General features: G+C 48.8%; 1 protein-coding gene across 1 annotated transcript; it reads right to left on the reverse strand.

The window, feature by feature from the left end:
* Positions 1-651: 651 nt before the first annotated feature.
* mapre1b (microtubule-associated protein, RP/EB family, member 1b) lies at positions 652-9,171 on the reverse strand. Its single transcript, XM_084917954.1, has 7 exons — positions 8,989-9,171; positions 7,159-7,289; positions 6,619-6,764; positions 4,780-4,981; positions 4,560-4,669; positions 4,326-4,478; positions 652-3,779 (listed from the first exon to the last, which is right to left on the reverse strand). The coding sequence occupies exons 2-7, from the start codon at positions 7,277-7,279 to the stop codon at positions 3,735-3,737; spliced, it is 777 nt and encodes a 258-aa protein (XP_084774080.1). The 5' UTR covers positions 7,280-7,289; positions 8,989-9,171; the 3' UTR covers positions 652-3,734.
* Between the last annotated feature and the right edge of the window lie 1,362 nt (positions 9,172-10,533).

Genomic DNA, 10,533 nt, shown 5'->3' on the forward strand with positions numbered 1-10,533 from the left:
CGGAAATCTGGGATTCATAGAGTATTCCGATGACGCCGTCACAAGCCATCAGCAACCACCCCTGGGTAGGCTTAAACGATGCTCGGCTGGTCCTGAAACCCCCCAGCAGCAACCTGAACACGGACGCTCTCGTGACGTTCACACCACAGTGCATAAACACTACAAAGCTTTCCTCCAGTTAAACCAAGGCCAGCTTCAGGTGGTGGCTGTGGAGACCTTTACTAACACATGTACATTTTTGGCCTTTAAGGATTCAAGATCTTTGTGATTATCAGCGTTAACTGAGAATCGAACCTGAAACATATCTGTAGCTCATCATCATCCACTCACAGACAGCTGCTGACAGAGCAGAAAGAGCCTCGTAGTCTCAGAGCTCACATCAGCAGCTGGAAGCTTAGAGGCACATCTGGGAAGAGAGCAGAGGAGTGAGCTCAGCTCCTGCTGTGACTCACACCATCGCTGCTTCAGGAGAACATCTGGACCTCCTGCAGATGTTAGACTCAAAATCCAGCAGACAAAAAAAACCCATCATGCTGTCAGCTTTGCTGCCTCTCTGAGTGGGAGTGGTTTTTAACAAACACCTGAAGGATTGTTTTCCTGTCATCGCCAAGTTGGAGCGCGATTCTGTGGAAAGGAGGAAAAACAGCCGACTCAGGCGTGGAAATACTGTTTTATTGTCTGTACGAAACTTTATTAAAGAAGTATAACAAACACAGAGAGAAGCCCGGACAGAGAAGACTCGGGTGGCGCTTGGCCCGCGGCGTGCACGCTTATCGGCACAGACCGTTAAAAGGGGAGAGAGGTCAGAGGTCAGTCAAGCATCATTACCTTTAAAGCGAGTATTTCCCTTCGCTCAGACACGTTCTGTACCACAGTCAGACATGAAACACCACCACAGTCCTTCTAACACTTACAGTGACACACTTATTATCGTTCAAGCAGACCGCAGTCCGCGTTCAGACGTGAAAAAAACCGGCCGACTGTCCGAAACTCTCAGCACAAAGACAGAAGCGCCGTTAACCTGGTCACCTGACGTTGGCAGTGCCGAGGAAGTAACGCTGCTCTTCCACCAGCGTGATGCTGGGACCTCACCCTCAGAGGTTCTCCAAGAACAGAGCAGCTGTGTGTCCAGGTGAAGATGCTCCGTACCAGCTCTGGATTGGCTACTGGGACCACAGGGGAGGAAGAATAGAACCATTACCTCTTTTCTACCAACTCTGTGCTGCTGAGAGCCCAACATGGCGGAGGGTCACCGGCTGAAGAAGACGTTTATGCTACTGAAGACAGCGGTAAGTGTGGACGCAGCAATGCCGCCATGCTGTTCCTGTTTTGGTTCAACATCAAATAGCTCAGACGAGCATTTTTAGACCAAACCCAAAGCTCACTTCCTGCTCCTCTAATCCCCTCAAAAAAAGATTGACACAGAAAGTCACAGTTTCACGCCGACGTGTCGTTTTTTTCCTAACAGTTCAGAGCTTCGTGTGAATTTTACTGAAGGGTTTTACTGGTTTGGAGGGGCGGGTCTTAATGGGGTCAGCACCTCGAACTTCCCCTGAGAGCATCAACTCACTACATGACAGACTGAGACACTGCACTGAGAGCAGTGGACGCTGCTGACGTCGTCTCTAGGGAAGCTCCGCCTCCAGTTCCTCACGCCACCAGCTTTAACGTGACGCCAGCAAAAGTTTCAACAAATTCATTCGGACAAACGTGCCAAAATAAAGTTCACGTAAAGTTTAATGTTTAATTGTCTTCACCCCCACCCATCTCCACCACCTCTGCCTGGCTGTCAGGGCTTCTGATCCAGCCTGTTTTAACTCCGCCCACTCGTCACTATGACGGAGCTAAACGGCACACGCAAAAAATAAAATTAGGAAAAAAATGCAAACAAATAAAAAAAGTTCTTTGATTTTTTTAAAGAATGCAGAAATGTCTCTTTCCAGAAAGAAACCCAAATCCACACTCGGGTCCCTCCGCCCGTGAGAGAGCTGTAACCGGCGGATGGAGACGGCAGAGGGAAATAGTTCCTGCATAAAACGGCTCACGAGTGCCTTTTCTTTTGCGTGGTTCACATTCTTCTGGAAAGAGACATCCCTGCAGAGCTTTCAAACCTGCTTTTGTGCCTTTATGAACTTTCACATCAGTCGCATTAATCAGAAGCCAGACTACAACTTAAACTAGGAGACTACTTCAGTTTTCCTCCTCAGGTCCGAAAGCAATACGTGCTGCAGCACAGACCAAATAACTAGCCGGTAACCCCACCACGAGGCTCCGAGGCTCCGCCCGCTCTTCCAGAAAATACATTCTGAAAAAGATGGAGAAATGAAAAGATCGGAGACGCTGAAGGCAACAAGCAGGAGAGCGGACCGAGCCTCAGCCGGACACTTTTGGGAGCGTTTGATGGAAGACGGACGCCGAGCGTTTCCCCACGACTGACAGTAAACGCACAAACAGTGCGCGCGCGCGCACACACACACACACACACACACACACACACACACAGTAAAGAAAGATTAAGGCCATCGATGGAACATTTCAGAAACTGGGCTCCAGTCAGACCCACGACAGAGCGCTGCAGGGACGCGTATGCAGACTCGCAGTGATTCCCACGCGCTTCCTTCAGCACGCTAAGCAATACGCTTAAACCCCGACGCAGGACACGAGCCGAACTTTAACAGGAAGCGTCCGCAGACAGACCCAATCGGCCGCGAGCCCGAAGGAGCCGGACAGGCTTTTAACCCGCGCGCGCAGAGATTGAAGACGAGCTGACTGCAGTGCAAACCAAAGAGGGGGTCGTTTAAGGTTACAGCGAGTGCATCAGAGGGGCGGAGTCAGTGACAGCACAGCCTGAGGGTGGAGGTACCCCACCCTCTGCCCCAGCTGCTCAGTCGGGTTTCGGCTCGGAGCGCACAGCATTTGGATTTTCCGTGATGTGTAAGGGCCGCTGCAGGAAACAGACAACACAATCTGGTTTGGTTCTTTTTTACTAAACATTGGTGTGTTGATCAGAAGGCTGCCAAACGCAAACACGTCCTGCAGTTTGTTAGGAAGCCTGACGTGTCCGATGTGCTACAAGGAACATTTTCAGTGTGAGGGAAAAATCTCTGCGCTGACGTGGCTGCGATCAGAAAGGTGAACAACATGTGCCAAACACAAAAACACAACCAGTGGAGAGAGGTGGGAGGCGTGAAGAACAGGAGCATCAATTTACAAAAGCTCAGCACAAATAAAGATGGTGGAAGAAGGCCAGCAGACGAGCCGGCGGCGCCGCGTCCCAGACTAAACCTGCACAAACCCTCAGCGGGTTCGCTCGGAATGTGTCGGGATTAGTTTGGGAAGTCGGCCGGGTCTGCGGAGGAGGATCTCCACGTTTCATTTCAAACACACACACAGACAGACACACACACACACACACAGAGAACATCATCACCGTGTTTTCAAATCAAAGTTCGTTACAAACACCAGATATGTTTGTTGGCACCATCCGGTTTTGGGAAAGATGGAGTAACAGGGGAGAGGCGGGGCCGAGGCTTCGCGGTAAAGGATGTTTGTCGAAGGTGAGACGAAGGAGAAGTCCAGCAGGTACTTTTGGGGGGTGGGGGGGTGGGGGGGGGTGTCAAGCTGAGACCGGGTTCGGCGCTGGATATAAAAACCAAAGGCTCGGCTTGATCGGGGTGTGGAGGCGGGTTGGTGGGCGAGGACGTCTACGAGCAACGTTGCTGCAGTCTTGAATATTAAAACTCCTCCTGCTCCTCAGCGTCCGGTATGACGAAGCCCTCCTGGAGACAAACGCAGACGGGACACAGTTTTAGGCTCAGCACGAAATGTCACTTCCTGTTTGCACTACAAACCAATCATGTGCCGTGCTGCATTATATCAAATGAAAGTGTGTGTGTGTCCAGTGAAGAAGCACTTTTTAAATGTGTTTACAGTCAAAGTGCAGACGTGCGTTTAGGATCCTTCCCGAGGAGCTTTTGGAAGTTTTGGGATCGCCTGCGGCCGACAGCCACAAACCACACAAACGAGTTCAAGCATTTAAAAAACAACAACATTAATCTGCATAAAAAACAATAATGATACATGTGTGTAAATGAAGCAGCAGCGTGGGAGGCTGACACAGTGAGCTGCATGCCTCTGCAAGAATCCACAGCAGCTGTTCACACTGCAACAAATGGCACTTCCTGTGAGGAACACGGAGCGCATTTCAGCCAATCAGGTGTGAGGGATGTCTGGTGTGTCATATCTGAGCTGCAGAGTAAAAATGGATCCTCCGGTTCTGTAATTTAACCACGTGATTCATGAATTATTGACAGCTAATCACTCACGTCTGTGGCGTAGAGGATGTCGACGATCCTCTGCAGCGTCGGGTCGCCCTCGCCTTCCTTCTCCTGGCAGATCAGCTCGATGTTCCTCAGCTTTCCAAAATAAAAGTCTCTCTCCTTCTCCATGTCCTGGATGGTGGATTTCAGCATCTCCATCTGTGGACGAAGATAAAGACACCTGATCAGCACTCCTCGCCTCGCCGTCGTCCTTACAGAGGCGACAGTCTGCCCTCTGACCTCATTGATGAGCTCAGCCACCTCCTCGTCGTTTCCTCCCGTCCCCGCCTTCTTCGCACTGACCGGAGCCACCTTGGGCGCCACCTTAGCCACGGGGGGCCTCTGAGGAGCTGAGGAGAAATTAGAAGGTCACCGACACGATCAAAACTTCAGCACTTCTAAACCCGTCTGTAACCGTCACCCATCTGAAATCTGACCAATCAGACGGGTCGGCTCTTACCTTGATTGAGGGCCTTTTTGGGTGGTTTGTTGAGGGCTGACGTGGCGGGGTTGGGCGTGGGCATGGCGTCCTGCCCCTGTCTCGCCTCCACGGGGTCGTACTCCTTTCCGTCGTAGTTGGCGTCAAAGAACTTCTTGAACCACTGTACGAACTCGAAGTTATCCTGGAACTTCCCCTTCACCAGTTTGTCCACCGGAATGATCTGGAAGAGACGGAGAAATGGCGCCAGGCGACAGGCTGTTAGCGGCGCTCTGACTGCAGGGTTTACATAAAAACTCAAGTTTCATCACTTTTGTCTGTTTGACATTTAAAGTTCGACGGACAGCATGTTAGTCCCACCCTGGACCGACAGAGTCCCGTTAAACCGTCTACAGCAGCGGAGTCCAACTCCAGGCCTTGGGCGCCGGTGTCCTGCTGGTTTTAGATCTCACCCTGGGTCAGCACACCTGAATCAGATGATTAGTTCATGACCAGACCTCTGGCGGACATTATTTAGCCATTTACATCAGCTGATAACGCCGGCCCTCGAGTCCCCCCACCTGACATGTTCATTCTTTCCGTTTTGTCATTTGCCAAAATGAAATTAACCGTTCAGAACAATCAGACCTCAGGTTTGTGTTTCTGCACCAGCTCACCACCACCTCTCGTTCCAAACAAGCGCCTCGTCACGAAGACTCGTGAATTCAACGTTCTCGTCTCCGCCCGTCGAGCTGCAGCAGGATCGTCTCTGCAGCTCTTTGGACTGCACACGTCTGAAGCGCACAGTGTTAAAAACTTTCTGGAAGGAGCTCAGAGATCATCCCGAAAGAAACACGTTTGGATCCAGAGGACAAACTGAGCCGACATTAATGAAGCTCAGTTTGCTAAAAAGACCAGAGAACAGGAAGCACTAGAAACAAAGAAACTTCCACTAAGGCGAATAAAAGAGACAAAGTCAAACAGAGACTTTCAAAGGTTTGAGGAGCTTTTTTCAACCTTCAAAGATGTGCAGCGAGCCGAGCACAAAGCCAGTCCGGTCTGATTCACACACTGCTGTAAGAACAGGTGTTTGGTTACAGATCACAGCTGTTGGCGAGGGAGCGCCGCGCTCCTCCGCTGCCTTTATGTTTGCGCTGTCTTTAAAGCTTTTAAATAGCGTTAGTAAAAAGAAATACAAAGCAAATGTGCACATTCAAAGCTCGCTGGGACATTTCCTGAGCCGCGCCAACATGTCCACACTCCTCTGCTGCTCTAATGGGACCATCACTTCCTGAACTTCATCCTTTATTCATTCGGACTCAGAGCATAAAGTCATCAGGTAAGCGTTTACTGAGCTCAGAGATCGGGAGGGCGCTCGTTTGCTCTCAGCTCCGACAAAGTGGGCGTGGCGTCAGTGGTGCCGTCTTTGCAGAACAGCGCTCAGAGGCCGGGGGTCAGCCGGGATCAGCCGCAATTCCTTGCGTTCACGCTGTACGCAGGACTTGTGTCCTCGCTTCAGCTGAACGACTTCACTGTGGCAGGAACAGTGTAGCATGTAATTAGCTGTGGATTTCCCACAGAAACCAAATCCTCGCTAATCCTCAGAGTGATTCACGTCGCTCAGGCCGAACACACCCCTGCTCCAGTTACGCCAATGCTTCCTGCGGCTGCTTCACAACAAAAGACCATCACTAGGAAACCACAGGAAGCAAATTCATTATGAAGCGGTGCGGTCTGCATCCGTACGAACACGATTACAGCCGTCAAACAGAAACGTTTAAACACGTTATTATTGTCTGCATCTGTGAAACGGATGATCTCAACATCTGAGGATTGTGCATCACCGCCAACAGAAACTCATCAACGAGCTGCATGACTTACTTTGTCGACGCCCATCTTTTTGAAGGCCACCTGCAGAAGCTTGAAGTTGTGGATGTACTCGTGCTCGAGCTTGGCCCCGAACTTCACTTTCTTCAAAGGCACAGAGTTGGGAAACAGCATGTCCATGAACTGGCAGTAAGCAGCACCTGGACACAGGAAACACTTTGACTACAGGCGGAGAGGAAACACCGTGTCAACGGAGGCGTCACACACCACAAGAAATCAAAACTGACAAACCGCACGTTTGATTTTAGAAATAGCTTTAATCTTCTCTTTCCTGTTTGCTGTGTGATGTAACCCACACAGTGATAGAAGTCACATGCTAACGGCTCAAGATACGGAGACGAGAAGAGCGTGAGGCCACAGAAAGGTTAGTGTGACTGAATCTGTTCAACGGTGACCTGAAAGGGTCAGAATAGGGTTTGTAGACTAATCAGATCATCACCTGACGTACGTTTAGGTGTCAAATATGAAGGCGGTCCCTCGGCGAGCTGCAGATTTAAGAGAACGGCACAAAGAGCGCTGAAAGTCCTCGCTTACCTGAGCACAGCATTTCTATCTTGGTGAGGTTCATCTGTAGAGACTCGTTGATCCACACGAGCATGTCATGGCGACTTAAGTTGTCGCTGGTCACTGAGGTCGAGTACACGTTCACAGCCATCGTCGGTCACCTGACCACACACACACACACACACTTACATGGTGACCATCACACCGACAGCTCGTCGGGTTGTTACTGTCACTTTAAACCTGCTCGATCAGGACCTCGTCAATGAGGATGACCCGATTAGATAAATCCTCTACTCTGTGGAAACACTGGACTTTTTTTTTAATTATTTTGCTGAAAAATAATTGTTTTGGTTTGTCAAATTTCAGAACAAAGGACATGAAATGCAGTTTGATCACAGTAAACTCAGAATTTCTGTTTTTCAGACAAGACAAACAAAAAAAAAAGCACGACTTCCTGTCCTTTTGTGATGGAAACGGGTGAAATGTGGATCTGAACCGACTCTTTGGCGTTTGCTCGTACTTGCAGGCCCGTCTGTGGCTCTGCGTCAGATAACGAGCTGCAACCTTCGGCCAACATTTAATCTGCCGCTGAGGACGAGACTGCAGGCACACCCAGATACAAACCTCCCGGATGAGCACAATTTAAAACTCAAAGCATTTTATCTACAGGAGCAGTCGCGGTTTTCTGAGTCAGCGGCAAAAATCACAAACTAAACAGACAGCAGTCCCGACGATGCCTGTTTCAGGTATGTCCTCTGCAGCTGGAGGTCAGTGCTACACAATGTACAGATGTGGTCAGCTGTCACATCTTAAAGGCCAAAACATGTGGTTATTGTAGGAGTCATCTGTAAGCAGCCTTCACACCAAGAGATCCTCTCAGGAGAGGAAGCTGAATGCCATCGATGACCAGCAGAAAATCTACAGCAGAGCAAATGCTCCTGGGCAGGTAGTAAACACTGACAGGTCCATCAGCTGATTTCATTTAGTGACATCACTGTGAATGTTGCTATAAAATTCAGCAACAGTGTCATCATGCTTACAGCTGTTTACAGGAAGCTGAGCAGACAGTGGGCGGAGTCACGACCAACCAGGTCGTGAAGGTTAATAAACAGACATCTTTCCCAGTTGTCAGTCTGAAAGTAACAGTGACGTTTTTGTTGTTGTTTTTTTTGTTTTCCTTATCACAAACAAACCATCTTCCAACATTTATTCAAATATCATCTCCAGTAAGTGCAGATTAGCATATTTCTCAAAGAAGAAAAGTTGGTTTTATCTTTGCTGTTAAATTCAGATTTTCGTTTTCTTTATTCAGAGGAACAAAAATAAAGTTTTAAAGGTGGGCAGTGGCCCCTGTAGCTGACCAGATGAGGCCGGGCTCCTGAGCTGTGAGGAAGTGACCGTTAGCCACACGCTGCTAACATTAGCGGTGATCAGCAACGTCAGGTCCGCGGCCCCAAGCACCGAACGGGTCAGCGTCCGGCTCACTGGGAAGACACTGGCCGAGCTCCGCTATCTGACCGTTAGCTGTGTTAATATTAGAAAGCTCGGTCATCGGCTAAACGCGTCCACACCGGCTGGCTGAGTCAGTCACCTCCCGGACCTGCAGGCGGTCCCCCCGCCCTGAAGCACCGCCCGGTTAGCTCCCGTTAGCCTCGGCCATTATTGAGTCAAACCTCCTCGGATAAGAGCCGTTAATAGCGGTTTAAACCGTCACTGTACCGGCAGCTGCCAGAGCTGGAGCTCGGCCCCGGAGTGCCCGGTCCGAGGCTCCGGGATCGCACGGTTCTAGCTATATGCTAACACTGAAGCTAACAGAGCGCGCCGCCGTTATCCAGCCGCTCCGGCCGGCTTCAAACCTACCTGCAGCCGGTTTTCTTTCGCGGTTCTCGAACTTGGAGCTTTTACTCTTCTCAGCGGGGAATGTTTCTCATAAAAAAAACAACCTGCGCTCGTTTCGACGTTTGTTCCTCTTCTGCTTTTTTCTTCTCTTCCTCACGTCCACTCTACCGGCAGCGGAAGAAGCGATGCGATGACGTCAATACGTAAAGGGAAACGCCTAAACGTAAGGACGGCGGACGGAAGCGAAGACGTCAGAACAAAATGATCTATGGTGTGGTCATTATTCATAAAAAGGATTATTTTCAATAAATTCATCATTCACGACAAAAACATCCTCATATTATAGGAGCGGCGGGTCAGGTTTACGTCACTCAGTGACGTATCGACATCCCAATAACCATAGTAACATCATTTTCCTCCTGTAGATTACACAGAAACGTGCACTCCCACCTCCTGCAGCAGCAGGCCTTCACTCTGCTATCACAGGAAGCTGAATAATGGAAGAACAACCTAGATTACATTTACATGGAGCTTTTAGGAGCTTAACGCCAAATAAAGACCACAAGAGAGAAGAGATGAACTGATTTTACTGAAAAACGGCCACCACCTGAATCTGTTGGTATTAAAGGGCCCAAAGAACCACAGCACAGTCACCGAAATCTTCATCGTCTCAGTTTGAACTTCAGCAGGTCGTCTTCACCGCGTGTGAGCTGCTGCTACACGACTGGCCGATAAGACATTTGTGTCATGGGCAGTTGAAGAGGCGTACCTAACAAAGTGGCAGGTGAGTGTATTTATTTTTGCCATGTCCCCTGCTCTCACACAGCTGCTAAAATCCACCAGGACTGCACACCAATGTTCCCTCTAATGTTTCATGTGTCTGAGCGAGCACACAAACTCCCTGAGCGTCCCTTGGGCCACAGTGAGCAACAGCAGACGTGTGCACTGTGGTCACGCCAGCATTGAATCCATCCAAGTTACGGTTTATAAAAATAATCAAATTACAGCATTTACATTTATGTTAGACTACTTTTAATTAACTGCTTTAGCCCACTTACAATGAAAATTTAAAAAAAAATTTGTTCATGACCTGTGTAGCATGTTAACACTATTGGAAGTAAAAATAACTTGAACTCCAATTTTGAAAACACAACTTTCTTTCTTTCTTTTTTTTATAAAGCTCTGATTTGTATTATGAGTCTGTGGTCTGGGAGAGAGTCTGTAACTCTGTCTGCAAAATACAGTAAATAATGACCAATGTTGGGAAGATAATTATATAGTTACTTCTTCAAAAAAGTAACTGAGTTATGCAAACAACAAAGTTTTTTGCAGCTGTTTACCTAAAAATGCTGCCAAGGCGTTTTTTTTAAACAAACATTTCAAACTATTTACAGAACAATCAGCTGTTCTGCATCAAATCTGATGCCACACGAATTATTTTTGCCTCATTGTTCTGACACACACAACAAAACTATCCGGTCGTTAAGTCTGACGTCACTAGCCGTGTCTGGGCCTAAACTCCGCTGCAGGTCCATATATCAAACGATCACTATGGCATTACTAAGA

Source organism: Perissodus microlepis, chromosome 20, assembly GCF_051167445.1.
Source record: "Perissodus microlepis isolate ML-2025 ecotype Zambia chromosome 20, ASM5116744v1, whole genome shotgun sequence".
NCBI classification, from domain to species: domain Eukaryota; kingdom Metazoa; phylum Chordata; class Actinopteri; order Cichliformes; family Cichlidae; genus Perissodus; species Perissodus microlepis.